The sequence below is a fragment of the Aptenodytes patagonicus genome, chromosome W, assembly GCF_965638725.1.
Source record: "Aptenodytes patagonicus chromosome W, bAptPat1.pri.cur, whole genome shotgun sequence".
Lineage (NCBI taxonomy): Eukaryota > Metazoa > Chordata > Aves > Sphenisciformes > Spheniscidae > Aptenodytes > Aptenodytes patagonicus.
In genome coordinates, this window is record NC_134981.1 from 16,427,026 (window position 1) to 16,446,844 (window position 19,819).

A 19,819-nucleotide genomic window follows, 5' to 3' on the forward strand; every position below is an offset into this window, starting at 1 on the left:
AATAGCTTATGTTTAGTATCATTTTAGTATAATTTTATTACTTTAACACTAGACTGTGGTGGTTAGTGGTGTTTGGGGGTTTTTTGGTTTTTTGTTTTTTTTTTAAAGTCATCATCAGTGTCCTCCTGCATAACCCTGGAATGTTCCAGCAGGTATAAACATTAGTTGAGAAATCCTAGGGCAAAACTTGTACCCTGTAAGCACAGGTAGGGCATGAATGTGCTTGCAGTAAGGAAGTGGTGAATTTATTCATGGATGTTTAAGGTTACACTACAGCATTACTGTAGGGCTGTTGCATAGGTGTAGCATTTCCCCAAAATGTAAACTGATCTTTTATAGGTGGAAGAAGTGTATAAAGGGTTTTGTTGGTTTTTTTTTTTTTTTTTTTTTTTTTTTTTTGCTTCTACTACTATTTACTACTTTAGTTTTTGTATTCACTCTGAAACAGAATTTGGAGGAAATGGATTTGATCAGACCATTCAATTCTAGGAAAATGTGACACTAATGGAGGTTTTTGAACAAGCTATCACTGTTTGCGTACATTTCAGCTTTTAAGTGTACTGCAGATTGAGTTATTTACAGTATCTGCTTGAGTCATCTGGATTGCAGACCAGAAGGGGAAAATCAAAGTAGCCAAATATTCTTTCAAAACTTGGTAAGTTCAGGAACTATCAGAATAAAGCTCTTAACATCTAAAATAATCTGCAAAACTGGTCTAAAGGTAAAAATGCAAAAGACTAATCTTTCTAAAGTTGGCTGCACAGAGACTAGGGTGTTTCAGTTATTCCTAATCCATCTATAACCAGTTAAGGATGGCTTATGTGCCTCTGTCTAGTACACTAGTCAATATACTGTTAAGATTAAAAAAAAAAAAAAAAACAAAAAAAACACAAAAACAACCAAAACACACACCCCACCAATGCCAGTAACACCAATTTATGACTTCCTAGGACTTTACCACTGTGTTAGATCAGAGGTTTAGGTATTGAAAGTGTCCTTGAATACCTGCATAGACAAATTTATAGCAGAAACTCTGTCCCCTACTTATTTAGATATACTTGTGTGCTGTAATGTTTTAATGGAGACCGATTAGTCTGATCAGGGTGCATACCTCAAAGATACTGAGACTAAAAGGCAATGTTTTCAAGCCCTAGAGACCCAAAGTATGATCTGGTTTAGGGCTTAGTAAGAGATTTCACAGTTAAATTCCTGTTACTTAAGAAAATGGAAACCTGACCTACTCATGAGTGGCCTCTACTGGTTTTGTGTCTGTATTTAACTGCACTTCTGTTGAAGCATTTACTGGTGAATGCTTGATTTAAATAACTAGGATGATTCAGAGATCTAGTAGATAAACAGTAAGCAACTACCTTTTTTTAATTAAAGAACTGTAGAATCCTTTAAGGATCCTTTTATTACAAAGGATTGCAGTACAGACAATTTACCTGGTAGTGTTCTGTGACAGGACTGAGCATTGGTTTAACACTGATTTAATCTGCCTGGACTGGCACTGAATTCTGTACCTCTTCTACCTGCTGAATCAAATCCATGGTCTCTTCATTTAGTGCCAGTCCACAATTCTGTGTTCTGCTAAACTAGACCTGTCATTCTTTGCTTTTTTTTTTTTAAAAGTAGTGTTTATACATTATGTAATAAAAATTTAAAACTTAAGGTACAAGACAGCTTCATGTATCAATTATTTCAGCTTTCAAAAATGTTTCATGTGCTCAGCTTCCTCTTGCAGTTACTTCCTTACTATGCAGTTTGTTTTAAATAATGGTTTCTAAGCCTTCATGCTTTCTTTCCATAGGTAAAATACAGAGACTTATCTATGTGGCAGTTTTTGGTATGGATTTCTTGGAGCTACCAACTAACTTTTTCAGTTAGGAAATATATATACTTATATATATATATACTATATATATATAGATAGTGGAAGTCCTCTGGGTAAGGTGCAGCACCATATTTCAGATAGCCATACTATCCCAATTTTGTACAGGGTTTTAAAGCACAGTCTGAATGCTTACATGTATTGGTGATACCCTGTTCTTTAAACCACCATTGTTAGACACTCCTTTTTTTAACCCATGACACAAAGTTGGTGGCAAGTCAGGGAAAGTGTTCTCCCATCCATCAGTCATTTTGTCCAATATAGCAATTCCTTAGATCTTTATTAAATGCAAGAAAAGTTGTATGGGGTTACATTGTGTATAGGGAGAAGAATTTACAATAGTGCTGTGCTGCAAAGATTTACTCTTTTTCTTGAAGTAATTTAAGGCATAAACTGAAGGCTACAAACTGAAGCAGTAGACTATCCGGTATCCTCCAATCTCCCATCACTTCTCCACTCCAGATTTCACAAAGTAGGTTGCCCATTAACCCCTTTGTAAGGGGCACAAGCTGATTAGTGACTTAAGTGTTACTTACACCCTGCTAAATTTAATTAATCCTATGAGGATTCTGTTGTCCTATGAGGAGCAGCTAAGGACTCTGGGGTTGTCTAGTTTGGAGAAAAGGAGGCTGAGGGGCGACCTCATTGCTCTCTACAGCTTCCTGAGGAGGGGAAGTGGAGAGGGAGGTGCTGATCTCTTCTCCCTGGTATCCTGTGACAGGACGCGTGGGAATGGCTCAAAGCTGCATCAGGGGAGGTTCAGACTAGATATTAGGAAACATTTCTTTACAGAGAGGGTGGTCAGACACTGGAACAGGCTTCCTAGAGAGGTGGTCGATGCCCCATGCCTGTCAATGTTTAAGAGGCATTTGGACAATGCCCTTAATAACAGGCTTTAGCTTTTGGTCAGCCCTGAATTGCTCAGGCAGTTGGACTAGATGATTGTTGTAGGTCCCTTCCAACTGGAACTAAACTATTCTAAAAAAAAAAAAAAAGCTTAGAACAGATTGACAAGATAATGCTGTATTTGCTCTACTATAGAAAACTAAGTTAAATATCAACTTCTAGTACTCATACAATCTTTCCACAGTAACTAATCTGTTCTATACTACCAAATTGGCAATAAATACAGATTGGCCACACTGGAGAACATCCCCATTAGACCTGAGAACATTTGTTACAGAAGTCTCTTCACTCAAAAGTAGTTTGAAAACTCACTTTTGGAAATAGACCTGTAGTAGACAGGACAAAAGACATTTGTTTCAAGTCATGTAGCAGAAGAGTTCCTGCTGTAGTAGTCTTCATTTTGTCAAATTCTGCCCTCTCATCTATGCATTAATCAGCACAAACTTTCAAAGGCAGTCAAAGTTCACACTTTCTCTAAAACGTTATCTAAAAAGTCACTTCCTCTTCTATAATCAGAGCTTTCTTCTATTATCAACTTGCAACACAATCAGAGGCATATAAAATTAAAATTAATTTGTTGCCAATTAAATATCAGTAGAATTCAGCATAGGATTGGAAAATTAAACTTTCTGGAGAAGTTAAACTCTTACTTGGAAAACTGGGAGACATAGGTATTAATTTGAGCTCCAACTACTAACTAGCACCCAGCACATCCCATTCTTCTTCAGTTAAAGGAACTCAGAACCTAAAATTCCAAACCATTCAACTTAAGGTCAAATATCTTTCCTAATGATAGCCACCTGCATATGCTACTGTGACTGAACACCTGCTAGCCAGCTAATCCATTCAGTGAAGGAGTATATCTTTCTTCAACGTTTTCTATAGTTTATAGTCCTATTAAAGGGCTCAAGAAAACCCTTGGGTTTCAAGTCCATCTCTATCCAAAGAGAAAATGTAAGAGCTACCTCATTCAAGACGTGAAAAGAGCTTCTAGATATTAAACCAGACTTTACTTTTGATGTAAATCTACAAAGTAGAAAAAAAATACGGGAAGAGAAAAAAAAAAAAAACACCACCACATTTCACAAGTTGTATGAGACTACAGAGTTGTAAAATTTTAGAAATGGAAATACAAACCTTTTGTATGCTTTTCAATTATGTCAACATCAGGATTTACCAAAAATCTATATATCCTTGCATCAAATCACTAGATTGACAGTCAACTTTTCTACAAAAGTATATTTATGAAGGTGTTTAGTTTCATCAGTCCCAGACTGTTACTAAAAAAACCTGTACATCTGAATATTTAATGCTACTGACTTAATACTTGAACCCATCTACCTGTGTTTAAAAAGATGTTCTTTCATGTTTGCCTTACGGGTTAAAAATGCTGAGGTAAGACTTCAGATATATTTCCTTTACACCAGATGCAAAAGGAGCTTAAATATCAGGCTAAGATTTCTCCAACTGAAGGAATGAAAAGCATCTCAAGCTTCCTCCAAATGCTCTTGTAGCCAAAAAAGCCAACTTCCAACTTAATGCAGCATTGTGATGTACTGTCTATCTCCAGGAATTCCCTCTCTGGATCCAGAATTGTTTCAGTAGAAGACACTAGGGTCCTTCATTCTTCCAGCAGAACAGTGCACAGTGCATCCTCTGTATCAATCATTATTGAAGCTATCGCCCCATCATTGAACTCAAAAGATGTTCCTCCATCTACAACCATACACGCATCCCAACAACGGGAACGGACACAGACTCTGCAAAAACCCAAAAAATAAGTTTTCACAAAATAGCTTAAAAAAAATTAGGTATTTCACACAAGCACTTATCTGAACAATGAGACTGGTTCTTGGACATTCCTTTGCATGGGTCAATAAATGCTTAATCACACAGGAGCATGCTTAGAGAAGAATTTAGCATAGTACTAAGCACTAGAATCCCCTAACCTATCGGTACTTTGTATAGACGTAGCAAAGAGTCCAGAGAGAACTGAAGAACCTGTTCAAATGGAGACTGTTACTCTAAGAGTCTGAGAACAGCCTGTAACATAACACTTGATATTGAAAGCTGCAGTTTAGGTGTTTTTTTGTTTTTATTGGTTTGGTTTGTTTTTTTTTAAAGCAAGCTACTGATGGTCCCATTTAGTAGTGATTTGCTTAATTTTTCACAGAAAAGTTTTATATTAATTTACAATTCTAGTGTATGGCCTTCATGTTAAGTGGAACATGCAGTTTCAACTAGCAATGCTTGAGATTCAAATAATTTGGATATTAATATAGTCTATTTTGTTACATTAATCATTCACAGAGAAGGGAAAGTCACTTCAAACACAATTTGAAGGTCAGAATGCTTGCCAGGCAACATCATGAATAGGTATGGCAGCATATTACTGTCAATATTAGAGTCTGACTACTATATCTTTAAGCTAATAAATTTAAGCTTATAAAATTTAAGGCAGCTCTTCTACAGCTGGATAAGACAGAATAAAGCTAAACATATTCTTCACTTACCTTCAAAAGGAAAATTAACTCAACCATTGGGATTTATCCTTTCAAATATGTAGAAAGTGAAAACACCATTAAATAAAGAGTTCTCCAAACTTTTTTCATATTGCTAGATGGGAACTAGTAGTGATGCCAGAGCAGCTGCAAGACTGCAGTCTCACATGGATGTGCTTGATTGTTCCTGACTTAGGCCTTGGTCTAGACAATCTTCTGATCTCCAGTTTAATCAACAATTATCCAGTGACTTAAATTTTCATGAAGACACATCTTTCATAAATATGGAAAGCTGGGAAGCATGGCCACAGTGTCAAAGCTTAATTGGTCTGTGCATCACTAAAACAACCAAGTCTGGACACTGCAGAACAACATGGAGGCATGCTCCACTCCATTTCACTCTGGGCAGCTACTATATCAAAAAAAGATAAAGAACAACAGAGGGGATATCTATAGTATCAAGAGCTAAAGACCAACTGTGACAGGCAGCAAGTTCTACTTCAGAAAAGGAAAAATGGGCAGATATCCCTCATAGGTATGCAAACATTTGTTGCTCCAGTATAGTTTTTACAGTATATCCCATGCTGAGGACTCCAAATAAGACAAGACTTAGTCCTGTAGAACCCATGGGTGAAAATGCAATTATTTGCTCCTATTTTAGCCTCTCCTCTTACAATCTCTTAAGATTTTCTCACCCTTGAGACCTCCCAGATCAAAATGACTAAGAAGCAGTAAACATTTAAAGACATGACTCCTACACAGTAGGCCTCTAATACCATAATATTTAGCCCTAGTAGACAGAGATGTCCTTTATTACCAGGTCATAAAATGTTTTTGTAACACTGATGTGGCTCAAAAGGAATAGAATTTGAGTCTCCTTCCACTCAAAGCAGGCCTTACTTGAAAGACTTAGGGCCTTGCCCAATCAAGTTTTGAATATCTACAAGGACAGTGATAGCACAATCTCTGGGTAACCTACTACCTGACCATCCTTACTGTGAAAAGTTTTTCCTTTTATTTTTATCAGAATCTTACATCCTATAAAATCATGGTGGCTGTTTCATATTCTGCTCTGAAAAGAGTTTAACTCAGCCTCCTCTGTAACCATCCATTAGGTAGCTGAAGACAGCAACTGGATTCCCCCTACTTAGTCTTGTCTCCTCCAGGCTAAACAAAAGCACCCTGAGTCTCTCCCTTATACACCATGTGTTTTGGCCCCCTAATCATCTCAGTGGCCCTTTCCTGAATTCACTCCAGTTTGTCAATGCCCGTCTCATACTTGGGGAAGTAGCACACACCCAAACCTGGGAACAGTGAGATTATTTTATTCTGTAAGATTGTGCATGGATCAAACATTAAAAAGGCATAACCCAACTTGGAAACATTTTCTTCTTGTTTTTATGAGAACAATACTCAAAAGCCCCTCAAAACACAAACTGGATGTTGAAACACTTCAAGTGAAACTCCTGAATTACTCATACTTCGACAAATACACAGAATGAAATAACTCTTCAGTGACTGCTGCAGCCAACACTTACTTTGAAGAGAAGCCACGCTGCCAACTACTTGAGAAAACTCTGTTTACAATAGGTTCTCGAATACTGAAAAACATCTTTGGTTCTTCTGAACTGTAGAGCAGGGAGTCATTGAAATCATTTGTTACTGTAAATAGAGAAATCGGCCATTAGTTTTTCCAGAGAAAATTAGTTATTCTCAGAAACACACATTCCTCCAGAAAAGAGCAGCTTCCCTACTGAGAGGGAATATTGAGTCTTGCCAGATGTTTGATAGCCTTCACCTTCACAATAATTTAATTTTACAGAAGATTCTTTTCAGTTCTATTGCATGACTAACACTCACCAGCTCTCTTCATATGATTAAGTACTAAGTGTTTCAAATCTTAGAACTGAAATTCTCCTGAAGATCTATACAAATGAAAATCTAAATAAGTGCTTTCATTTTTCAAATGTGCCTACTAAATAACGTTTGTAAGAAAGACTAATATTGCAAGAGCACTAAAATACTGAAAGTAGTGCTAAGTATTAGAGCACTATCAAAATGAACTGGTCAAAGTTGTGATACCTTAAAGAAATCTTGCCTTTTTCACTAACCTTTTTGTACTAGTTCTGTGTTCAATGGCATATTCAAGCTTCCATGCTTTTTAGCTGTTGAGCCAAGAGAAAGAGCCCCAATTAGATAGGAGTATCTTTATATAAACTTAGCCAGTAGTGCCGCACTGTTCACTCACCAATCTTAAGGATCTCTTCAACAGCTTGATTTGCTACCTTGTTAATATTATAGGACCTAGGCAGAGAAGTAGAAGTCTTGTTTGCTAAGCAATACAATTTGGGGGGGGGGGGGGGGGGGGGGGGGGGAGAACACAAAACAAACCACACACACACAAAAGAAAAAATCTTGCATACAGATGAAGAACTAGGTTCCACAACAGGAAGAAAAAAAAGAGCCCGCTATTAACTGACCTGACATCAGTCTCTTATAAAAAAAAAAAAGCCTTAAAGTAACTCTTGATTTGACATCTACCTGTGGTTTTGTAAGCCTTAATCCATTAAGTAAAGTCTTCGGGAAAGAAAAGCATGATACACAGGGTATAGTCTCCTTATCAATAATCCTCCTGCCTTAAAACCCCAATAATTGGCGACTTAAAAAAAACTGAAACATGACAGTTCCACAGATTGTGTGTGTTCTTATCCCTTCTATCCACCTCTTGCTAATTAATTCCTTCTGTTATTTCTAATTTATGGGACCCAACACTTCTTTACAAATATTATGCCTCTCTGTCCATACTATAAGGTGTGGGCTTGAATCTCACAAGAATCAGTGTATATAGAAAAGGAACCGTTAGATCAGACACTTTTGCATTTGCCATGTTTGGACGCATGACAAGTCAGCATAAAGCCTCAGTTTGAACCAAGTCTAAACTCCAATAAAAGTCTCCCTCCTGTACCCAAGATCAAAAGGGATTAGGTACTGATCACAGCCTCTGTGCAGCAGTACTGTGAACATCTCAGTTGCCCAGGTCTCAGTAGAGCTTACAATCCTTAGCCCAGCACTTCTGTTGTGGCAGTAAAATACATCAGACTGCAACAGACATCCACTATACATCTATGTCCTGGTTTCGGCTGGGATAGAGTTAATTTCCTTCCTAGGAGCTGGTACAGTGCTGTGTTTTGGATTTAGTAGGAGAATAATGTTGATAGCAACAACTGAAACATTGGTGTGTTAAGTAGTGCTTACACTAGAGTCAAGGACTTTTCAGCTTCTCATGCCCTGCCAGCGAGAAGCTGGGAGGGGCCACAGCCAGGACAGCTGACCCAAACTGGCCAAAGGGATATTCCATACCATATGACGTCATGCTCAGTATATAAACTGGGGGGAGTTGGCCGGGGGAGGGGTGACCACTGCTCAGGAACTGGCTGGGCATCGGTTGGCAGGTGGTGAGCAACTGCATTGTGCATCACTTGCTTTGTATATTCTTTTATTATTATTATTATTTTCCTTTCCTGTCCTATTAAACTGTCTTTATCTCAACCCACAAATTTTACTTTTTTTTTTTCCTGATTCTCTCCCCCATCCCACTGGGGGGGTGGGGAGTGAGCAAACAGCTGTGTGGTGTTTAGCTGCCTGCCAGGTTAAACCGCAACAACCTAACAGACTACAGAGCTGCTGAGAGTGGTTGTTCAAAGCTCTTCCTCTTACACTCATTGCCTACCTGCAAGCCTGAGCAGATGCTCAGGAGAAAAGGAGATGCACAGTCTGAAATCATTCTCTCTCAACTACCTATCTTTTTATGCAAGTTTTGACAGCTGAAGGAAGCACTTGGACATTTAAATACATCTCAGGCTGAGGAGGTCTGAAATCCCAGGAGAGCCCCTAAACCACAGGCTAAGGAAGATCACCCCACTGAGGCTTGGCCTCAGTTTAGAAGAGTCCAGCAGTACACACTGATTACAGCAATGAAGATGGGCAATTCTGGAATTTGGTCCCTGGTTCTGGGATTGCTCAGTACAGAATGTATAATCAAATGAAATGCATAAGAACAGCTTTGAATTAAGACTGTACATTCCCAAGGTACTGAACACTAGGGAAGTTCCCCTAGCAGTCTGCCAATTTCATCCTTTGGCAGCCTCCAGGACCAAGTTACACTGACTGAATACAAAATTCTGAATTACAAAGAAAATTAAAACCCAGTAACCATGGTTACAGCATGAACATTCATTTTTTAATTTCATTAAAAGCTTCGGGTTTAGTTCATCTTAGCTTGCCACATAAATCCAGGGCCTGTTGTACAACTTTAAACTATAAGCACAGCCAGATTTCCAAATGAAAGAGGCTTTCACTGTACACACCTCACCTCAAAACTAAATTGATTAGACTTACATGCAGTACTGCAGCTTGTTTAAACTGAAGTTAAGAAGATTTACCCCTTTGATTAAGCTAGCACAGCTCCGCTTAGATATGCCCGTCTTTGTTTAAGGGGAATATTTTGGCAAAGAGACTGTGCCCTTTCAATTAAGTTTGAAAGAGGCTTGGAAGGAGAATGGACAGTAGATGCACCAGAGAACACTTAATACTGTTTCCAAGTACACGTTTTCCCAATTCTTCTTAGAGCTTAGATTTTTTTATAAGAGTTTTCCAAGCTACTTCATCTAAATATTTTAATTTTAGCCAACAAGAGTAGTTCAGACACCACCACCCCAATATGCTCTGCAAGTCAGACAGAAGAGTCTCTTTCCCTTGCCACCTCCAACCATTCATCTCCACGTGGGACATGCAACTCTCACCAAAATTACACCTAAGTTAAACTTCTGTCTCAATGCCTCAGCTCCTCATCCTTTCAACTCTTCTTTCCATACCGACAAGTAAGGGGTGCTCTGCTCTTCTCATACACCCGAGACAGCTTTGAACCATACCGACAATGAGAATATTTGGACATAACTGACATGCACTGATTTACCCATAGCCCAAGAGAGTCTCAGTACGGACAAAATGCTTAAGCTAGATGAATCTATTTTGCTTATCTGAAACAATATTTTATATCAAAGTAGCAACATGTACTTACCATGCTTTTGATCCTGTTCCAGTACACACATTAAGCCCCGAACTCTTCTGTTTTTCCCAAGGACCATCATCAACTGATATCTCATAATAGGAGGCCCTATCAAGCGAGAATTTAAAACTGGATTTGCAGGACGTAAAGTTCTCCCCGAATAAGGCAGAACACACAGCCTTATCAGGCACAAACATTTTGAGGGGCTAGCTTCAAATCTGGATGACAATTTTACAGGCTTTGTACAGTGTTTCCAATTTGGCAGCCACTTTTGATTCAGTTTTATAGCAGTTTTTATAATGGACAAAAGTGATTTGCAGCATGAACTTTTAGGCAGTTTTTTCTGCAGCTACTTTTACGAATTAAATGCCACGCAAAGAACTCTCATGGGAATAACTTTGTATACAAAGCAGGGTTTGCTGGACTTATAAATGAAACTACAAATACATTACCTTCCTTGCATAATTGTTGAACTATCACATAAACTGTGTTTATGCTGTGATTTGGTCTCATAAAATTACATCAGGGAACATTAAGAGGTAAGGAATTCCAACATCATTTTTTAAGTCTTCAAGAGTAAGGTCCTATTAACACAAAATTTATTACTAGAGATTTGTTCCTACAGGCACTGTGTTCCCCAATGCTTCTCAAATATACTGAAACCAAAGACCACAATGTATTTGTGACATTCAGAAGTAGAGGGCTATTGTAAAGCGTTAGAAAGCAGCTTTGTGTTCCTCTATCACTGTATGCTAAAGAAACTTTTTAGAATCTTGATAAAATTAGGTTTGATTTAGTAGAGAGCAAAATTTGTATCTCAGACTAATTCCTTCTGCCAGTCTGAGGTTGCAGTCCAGATGCACTCATGGAACATTTATACTGTTTCCAGCAGCAATCAGTGTCCCAGGCACTGTACAAACACAAGACTACATTACACTCTAAAGTTAAAAAAAAAAAACCAAACAACCACACACACACAGAATAAAGGGAAAAGGGATATAAAATACAAGTAAAAGTTTAGCCAAGTCCTGACTAAGGATGTTTTAACTCCTTTCCCACAGCCCCAATCACATTCCCCACATCCTTCTTGTTATAGTTTGGCTAGCAGAAATGCACTGATCTTCAGGACAGAAAGGACAGTCAAAAGGTATCCCAGATAACGCAGTACCAGGATTTGATACAAACTGGTTTCTTAAAGAGAAGAAATAAGCATTGGACATTTTCCCACAATAACAAAGCTTCAGCCAAAGGCAGGCTGATACATTTGCCTCTAACAACAGAGAGGCAGGGAAAGGAGAAGTTACTAGTTCAGTTTGGTCATGTTAAAAGCTTATGAAAAGATATTTAAGAAGAGATGCAGGAGAGAAGACAGTTTAAGGACTGATATTTAAATCTTCAATCCACTGTAAAGATGGTAATTGAAGGTATTTGATTATGTAAGAACTAGCCAGGAAAGGAATAAAACAATGAAAAAGCAAGCAAGCAGCCAGGAATAATGAAAGATGGAAAGGCCAGACAGGAAGGTGGAAAACCAGAAATTAACATCACTGCACTTAAATCTCTGAATATACACTTTGTAATCAGCAATCAGTGTTATATATTCATGGACTAGAACAGAAATTTGACAGCAAAGACATCCCATCACTGATTGCCCATTGCAATGTCATAAAAAGAAATTAAGTCAATTGTGCCTTGCCGCAACAGCAAACAATTAAAAATACCTGGATGAAAGAGATTCCCCAATGAAGACTTCATTGAGTGCTCTCACTGGTAAAAGATGTGGACCAGAAATGTCAGATCCTGCAGATATTAAATATAACAGTTATAAGTCATGGCTCTAAAACCCACATTTTCAAAAACAATTCACAACTCATTGGAGGACACGCTCTACCGCCTGGGTTTGCATTCTAGACCTAGTGCTCCATCTTCTTCAAGGACTCACTTTTTCCTTTACTGGAGACTACAAGTATTTGAACCAAGGTCAATAAGGCAATGACACTTATTTTCAGACATTGCTTTCCCCAAAAACTCATGGGCAACCAGACAGATTGAAGTCTTCTGTCACTCTAACCTAGTTAAATTCACTGATAGTGACTTAACAGACATTTCTGATAAAGTTCAAAGAATTAAACTTTATACCACAGGGTGATTAAGGGGGATTAACAAATTGATCATGTTGACTAAGGACTTCTCACTGAGGAAATGCAGGGCTAGGCACAGGTTTAGGATAGAACCATGCATCTTCAACTGTTTTCTTTACGATGGATTGAAGGTATCTGATGACCAAGGAATTACCCAGGAAGAGATTCTAACTTCTAATTTCTCATTTGCTTGTAGGTAGTCTGTGACAGCTTTTTCAATTGTGAGGTAACCTACCTCAAATTTAGCACAAGTTAAGAACACGCGCACACACTTTTAGTGTGGAGCAGCTAAACACATGGTAAATTGTTCACATGGTAACCCCAAGTGTCTATAGTAACCCTAAGATATACCATTTTAAAAGAGTTCAGGTATTTTGCCAACAAATAATACTATTTAAAAACACCTCTATAAATTAACTGTTAATACTGAAAACTAGTTCTAAGTGTACAGTCCAGAATAAACATATAGAAACTAAAAATACTCCCTTCTAAAAAAAAAAAAAAAAAAAACACACACACAAAAAAACCACCACACAGAACAGTCTGGGTCTTCAGCTAACGAGAACCATCTCTCCCTGCCTCTCAAATATAGCAACCAGACTTCAAATACTTCAACTCTTAAAGTCTTTATCTCCTATTCCAAGTTATCATAGCAAAGTGATTATTCTCATCACAGATTTTAACCTACTTTGATCCTGGAATCTTTCGTTTATGTGAGCCCTGCTGTGTTGCTCTTGGCTTAGCTGCTGTTCATGTAAGTCTACAGGGGTAGGGTTAATACCAGTTCCTTCAAGATACAGTCGGATTCTTTGCCGCCACTGCCACCTTAGAGAAGAGAAAGAAGTTGGTATCAGTAGCTGAAATATTCGTTACAGAATTAGATAGGATCAGAGAGTCTTCACTCTCAAAGCAGAGCATCTTAAGATTAAAAATTAAAAATATATTTGAAGTCACATTTCAAGTTTTATAGCTTCCACTATCACTTCTAAATTTAGAAAGTTAATCATACTAAAATGTAAAATACTTTACACTTACCAATTTGCTACCTAATGCTTTTTTATATGTGTAAAGTAAGAGGACACTGGCCAAAAGTAGTCTACAAACATTTCATTATACATAACAACCCATCTTTTTAGGCATGTGATCCTAACTTATGAATTCATGACCGATGCAATGAGTTTGAGAACAATAAGCTCTCAGGAATTTATACAGCAATACATGCTGTATTTTTACCATCTTTTGTTTGCATTTGCAGACATCCAGAAAAGCAGCTCTATCCACCTCTTTATACATAAGGGCCACAAGTATCCTCATTTTAAGAATCTCTCCTGGCCTAGGAACTTTAGGATGCTTAAAAGGAGTTCAAATTAAGAAAGAGAAGGATATAAAAGGCATTCTTCTTTAAGCTGTTACATCATCCAGATTTTCCATTTCTTCCTAGAGAAGATCTCAATTCCTTTTTCTTCTTACAATTTAGATATTGTATAAAAAAATAGTAATAATAGTTTTGATTAAGAAAGTAAATTACAAGGAAGTGTTTTGAGCACACCTTTTCCCAGTTCATACTGTTGATATCCAGGTGACAGTAACCAGCTTACATGATTCCCAAAATTACAGCAAGGAAGACTTACACTTTATGTGAATACATTACTAGTTTTCCCTCATTGTCATTAGCTTCCTTACAATACTCACGTCAAAACCCCTGTAAAATTAGAAAATGGGACTGTACCCTATTCTGAGATTCTGTTACACTGTTTACATCAAAAAAAGAAACATGGGTAGTCTGATATAGTTTGTCCTTTATAAATCAATGATGTTGGTTGTTTCATGGGACAAGATAAGTACTTACACAAATTGTTGCACTAAAGTGGCTGACACACACTTCAAGGATAAGGACAAGGAGAAAAGACAATCCCCCTTTTCCAGTCTCTGGCACCTCACCATCCTTATGGAACTCAGCTACCAAAAGCTCTTTCAGACAGGCTGATCCAGTTACCCACCCATTTTAAAGTTTCCTTAGGCCCAAATAAATCCGAGAACTGCCAAGTCAAACACCCATTCAGGTCCTTGCTTAGGAATATCAGTTCTCATTATTCTGAAACAATAACCAGGAAGATCCTTTCTGTTTCACTCTGGTGAGGCTTCAGCTCCGTAATGAGCAACAAGAAGAGTGTCAGCAACAACAATACAACATAACATCCAACAAAACATTAGAAGTGGCTAGAGTATCAAGGGAGGTTACCTGCATCAGCACTACCAGCTTTACCTAAACAACTTGGCATGATGGAGAGTTAAAATCTTCTGTTTTCTAAGTCTCAGAATATTTGATTTGAAGGTACCTTTTCATTTAGTAATACCTATTGAAACCCCTTCAGTTATTTATAATAATCCTGATGACTGTATTCACCTCATTCTAGAATTTTTCTATGGCACAAATAGTTACACTTCAAGCTACAAATTAAATATCCTAGAAGTATAAACAAAAAACCAATTGCAATATATTTTCGTGTGAATGACTTGTTTCTGGTTGATGGTTTGCCATCAAAAAAGTATCCTGGAATGTTAATACACCACAGAACGACGTTTCTTTTTAAGAATTATTGAAAAAACTCTTTCCTAGTCTGTCCTTTGAAATTCAAATTGCTTCCTTCTCAATTCAAGGGAAATTCTTCTATTTTAAGCTTGATGTTTTCAATACTAGATATTCTATCTTCAGCATAAAGAAAAGCTTTACTTAACATTAATACGGTAACAAAATTTAAGCCACTCTACCATAATCAACAAAACCCCAGATGCGTCACACTGACCATTTCCTAACTGTATAGGCTTCACTCGCTTCTATTAGTATGGCCCATCATAAGTGCTTTTGAGTGTTAAAATACGTAAACCAATACATTCTTTACAAGAATACAGTTCCTTATTTATGTATTTGCTAAGTCAGAAAAGAAAATCAATTATTGAAGATCATACCAAAAGTCTTTTTGCTGGAATCTGTAGTCAATTTTGTCCTTTGTATTCCAATCCCACTCTCAACTACAAACCCATTTTTCAACACTGTAAGCATCTACACAGAATTCACGATTTGAGGCATTAAGATTTTACTAAGCATCATCTGCTCCTTAGGTACTGCACATCATTAAGTATTTTCCAATCATAATTTTTTTTTAAGAAACCAAAGATCAGTGAATCCTACCTGAACTCACCACAATAAAGCTTCTGTAGTGCTTCAGGAAACGATTGCGTATATCTTGCAGGCAAGCATAAGTGACCCTCTGATCTGGAAGCAAAAAAGGACAATGAAAATGACAGTATAACTATTAAGATTTGGTCCCTTTAAAAAAAAAAAAAAAAGCAGCTCTGTTACATAAAGCAAAGCTAGACTTCGACCTTTATGAACCTATATTATTCTTACGTACATAACACATCAGCAACAATACACCTCTCAGCTCCTGGGGCGTACGTGTGTGAAACGTCAGAATCTTTCTCCCACATTTCCCCTAAAAACTGGCTGTTCAGCTAGTAATCCTGCAGGAATACGTAGATACTAATATAGTTCATGTCACTATAGTTCTAGGCAAGGAATTCAAGCTTAATAAACCTTGCAAGTTAGAAAGAATATTTCCTCAATTTACACACAAGTTAGTGATACGAGACAGGTAAGTAACATGCCTAAGATCAAAAGAATCTCATGTCAAAGCCAGAAGACTAAACATTGTTCCCCTTTCATGAGTGATATTTAATAACTTGAAGGCACTTTGTTATTTGAACCCTGCTATTCAGGCTTGATACTTGTCCTGGTTTAACCCCAGCCAGCAACTAAGCACCACACAGCCGCTTGCTCACTCACCCCCAGTGGGATGGGGGGAGAATCAGAAAGGTAAAAGTGAGAAAAACTCATGGGCCGAGATAAAAACAGTTTAATAATTAAAAAGACATTTAAAAAAAAAATTGTAAGGGGGGGGGAACAAAGAGAAAAATAAAACCCAAGAAAAACAAGTGATGTAAGTGAAAACAATTCCTCACCACCAACCAACCGATGCCCAGCCAGTCCCTAAGCAGCAGCACCCCATCAACCTCCACCCCCAGTTTTATTGCTGAGCATGATGCCATATGGTATGGGATATCCCTTTGGTCAGCTGGGGTCAGCTGTCCTGGCTGTGTCCCCTCCCACCTTCTTGTGCACCCCCAGCCTACTCCCTGGTGGGGTGATGCGAGGAGCAGAAAAGGCCTTGACTCTGTGTAAGCCCTGCTCAGCAATAATGAAAACATCCCTGTATTATCAACACTGTTTTCAGCACAGATCCAAAACATAGCCCCATACTAGCTACTATGAAGAAATTTAACTCTATCCCAGCCAAAACCAGTACAGTACTGTAGAATATCTATTCACAGCATTTGAAAAGTTCTGGAAGAGGAATAAGGTATGGAAAGAATTAAAACTTTTTTGCCACCACTTTCTTATCTACTAAGATTAAGTTAACTGGTAATATCAGAAGCAGAAACCTAAATCTGGAAATCTCAGCAGACAGAGCCTTGGTGAATTCTGAGTTTTTACTTGCCATCCATTTGAAGGTTATACCAACCAGGCAGTACTAATACACTGCATCCACCTGCCTAAATCAGTCTTATGGCTAGGTGGATGCAACTTGTGTGTTTATAAGAGGACAGCTAAATGCCATTAATCAGCTGAGGAGGCAGCATCCTTTGAGGTTTGTCATGGTTTACATGAAGAAACCAGAACAAACTTCATTCAGATTTCCAATAGGATTCACCTTCTTCATAAAGAAACAAAGTTTCTGAAAGTTCAAGCACCACACTGTTAGTTGCTTTGTTAAGTCCCTTTTCCTGTCACTGTTCTATACTGCCATCTCTAGCATCAAGCTTCTGGTTAGTAATACAAGTTAATTAGCTCCAAGTGCTGTTACATTGGTGTGTGAAAACAGCTGTGGCAGTTTAACACAGTCATGCTTATCCAATATTACTTAATGTCCTCTCAGATGAGACAGGATAGCTCATTGTGTAAACTTTTTAAGAAAACAGGTTCAACTTGATATCTATAATCCACTAAAACAGACATTTATGCTGCCAAATGCCACAGGCATGCCTCATGCATCATGAAAACAGATGCATATTGTGCCCGATATTAAATAAAGCATTGCTTTCCCAAAAGTGTTTTTACCTTTCAGGATCAGTATTTACTCCAATAACTGGTTTAAATTTATCAAAGACCTTACTGGCTGCCAGCAACATTGTACCATCACCTACAGAAAAGGCAAAACAAAAGTTAGAAGCTAGTTTCACTTCACATTCTAGTATCCCAAACAAAATAGTCTCACATGTACTGCAGCATTACCATTACATGCTTTTGTATCAACAACCGATCAGGTAAACTGCACAAAAATAAAATGGGACCAGAAAACTACTGACACCTTTTAAAGCAGAGCAGTGACAACTGAATTAAAGATAAACAAATGTGATTGGAAAAAGTACTATTTATCTGACAGCTATACACACCCAGGCAACTGAATTTAGCAGAAGCAAGTTTGAAAAGAGATTTATGGAAGCTTCTGTATGTTTATGAGCTGGTAAGATAAATTCTTTAAGAAAATAAATTTAGAAAGTATCACTAATCAAAGCCACAGGAGACAGGAAACAATACCAAATTTTACTGTGAATCACTGAAATCACTTCAGTTCCATCTCAGTCATTCTCCTAGAAGGCACAATTTAAAGGTCTTCTTTTCCATGCCTATTTGGGACCAAATAAGTCTCAGATAAAACTGTTGAAGTAGAAATCTTTAAGTGCCACTGGTTTCTTGAGATATTGATATTCTTTCCTGTCTGTTAAACAGAAGGACAACTATAATCTGAATCAGTCTTTGCACCAAGATATAAGCTCTGAAAACCGTTGATTATGTACCACTTCCCAGCTGCTTGCCTCATAACCATGACAGATGTTGCCACAGCCAAACTGGCAGAGGAAATATTCCCACCTCACTTTAATCTCCAACTTAGAGGAGTTCTTTGAAGTCTACAGGAGTATATTAGGATGCTTCAGGAATGAACACACATCCCTTTCTACCCATTCTGAGTGGTAACCAGTAGCTAAGGGCAAAGTGGACCAGTGGTCAAGTCTAACTGCCACAAATGATTGAACATGAAGTTAGAGTCTAGCAACACACTGCAGTATTCGCAGCAAATCACAAAAGTAAAACTGAATGAACTGCTGCAATCCAACGTTAAAAAAAATCAGTCCAGTTAGCTGCTCTGTTGGTTCATTAAAAAAAGCTCTAAGCAGTGGTGCAGACTGCTCAGAATTTGCATACTTTTACCTGTATCATCCAACTAGATACTCCAGTCACTGGAATTAAGTGTGAAAGCAAGACAGTTTGGGCAAGGGGAGGAAAAGGTAGCATGTTAGTCTCCACTCTCGTACCTAAAACCAGACAGTAGGGTTTAGGGCTATGTATAACCACATGACAGCGAGCATTTTATTCCTCTTCAGTTGAAAACTATAGTAGATTCCACAGTTTATACTGTTTTACACAAGGTAATACTAAACTTTTCCAAAGTGACCATGCACTGCCATGCACTTCTCAGTGCTACAGCTTTAGATACTAGAGGAAGAGAGGATGGTCACAACCATTGCATTTTGTCATATTTTCTGACAATTAGATCAGCAACTTGTTTTCAAGATGTGCATAACTCCAGATGCTTCACACACTGCAATTTTTTTTAAATGTATCTATGAAAACATACTGAAACAAATACTTCCCTTCCATAAAGTCATACCTCCTGCTGATATAACAGCATCTGCCCACCGCACTGTCTCTTCATTATATTCTCGACGTTTAAGAAGACGAACTTCTATCCTCTCGTTCCTATAAAGCGCAGGAAAAAGCCTGATGTGTCCTATATTGTTCCTTGTCACATCCTTCTAATAAACTGACATGAAATTAAGGACTAATTACAGTGGTATTTGGTTTACAAGCATTTGACACTCACAAGTCCTTTACATCTTTCATTTGTTTTCAAAATGATAATGCACTGTGTTAGTTAACTGAACTGAGCTAACTCATATTACAATTGTTTCAGGAATGACTGTTCATCTGCATCACCCTGTTTTCAGTATTCCTATTTTATTAGGACTTGTAACAAAGTTTTCTTTCATTGTTTTACACAATCCATGGATATTTGCACTGTTACTTAAATTCTCAACACCCATACGTTCTTACCGTAAACTGTCTACAACATGCTCCACATTTTTTGTATGAATGTGATGCCGCTCCAGTAGACCAGCATAGTTAGATCCC

The 19,819-nt window shown here is 37.8% G+C and overlaps 1 protein-coding gene across 1 annotated transcript; it reads right to left on the reverse strand.

Annotated features, from left to right (window-relative positions):
* Window positions 1-3,862: 3,862 nt before the first annotated feature.
* LOC143172101 (NAD kinase 2, mitochondrial-like) lies at window positions 3,863-19,371 on the reverse strand. Its single transcript, XM_076361352.1, has 10 exons — window positions 19,299-19,371; window positions 17,687-17,768; window positions 15,701-15,784; window positions 13,196-13,332; window positions 12,088-12,166; window positions 10,379-10,474; window positions 7,547-7,602; window positions 7,410-7,463; window positions 6,837-6,960; window positions 3,863-4,557 (listed from the first exon to the last, which is right to left on the reverse strand). Exons 2-10 carry the CDS (start codon window positions 17,755-17,757, stop codon window positions 4,419-4,421), a joined length of 840 nt encoding a protein of 279 aa, XP_076217467.1. The 5' UTR covers window positions 17,758-17,768; window positions 19,299-19,371; the 3' UTR covers window positions 3,863-4,418.
* Between the last annotated feature and the right edge of the window lie 448 nt (window positions 19,372-19,819).

Bases quoted from the DNA above. Each gene is read 5' to 3' on its own strand.
- LOC143172101 (XM_076361352.1), bottom strand. From the start codon at position 17,757: ATGTTGCTGGCAGCCAGTAAGGTCTTTGATAAATTTAAACCAGTTATT. The intron at 10,475-12,087 runs GTATTTTTAATT...CTCGCTTGATAG, and splicing joins GGGGAATCTCTTTCATCCAG to GGCCTCCTATTATGAGATAT. The intron at 4,558-6,836 runs GTAAGTGTTGGC...GGGTTTTTGCAG, and splicing joins CAGCGTGGCTTCTCTTCAAA to AGTCTGTGTCCGTTCCCGTT.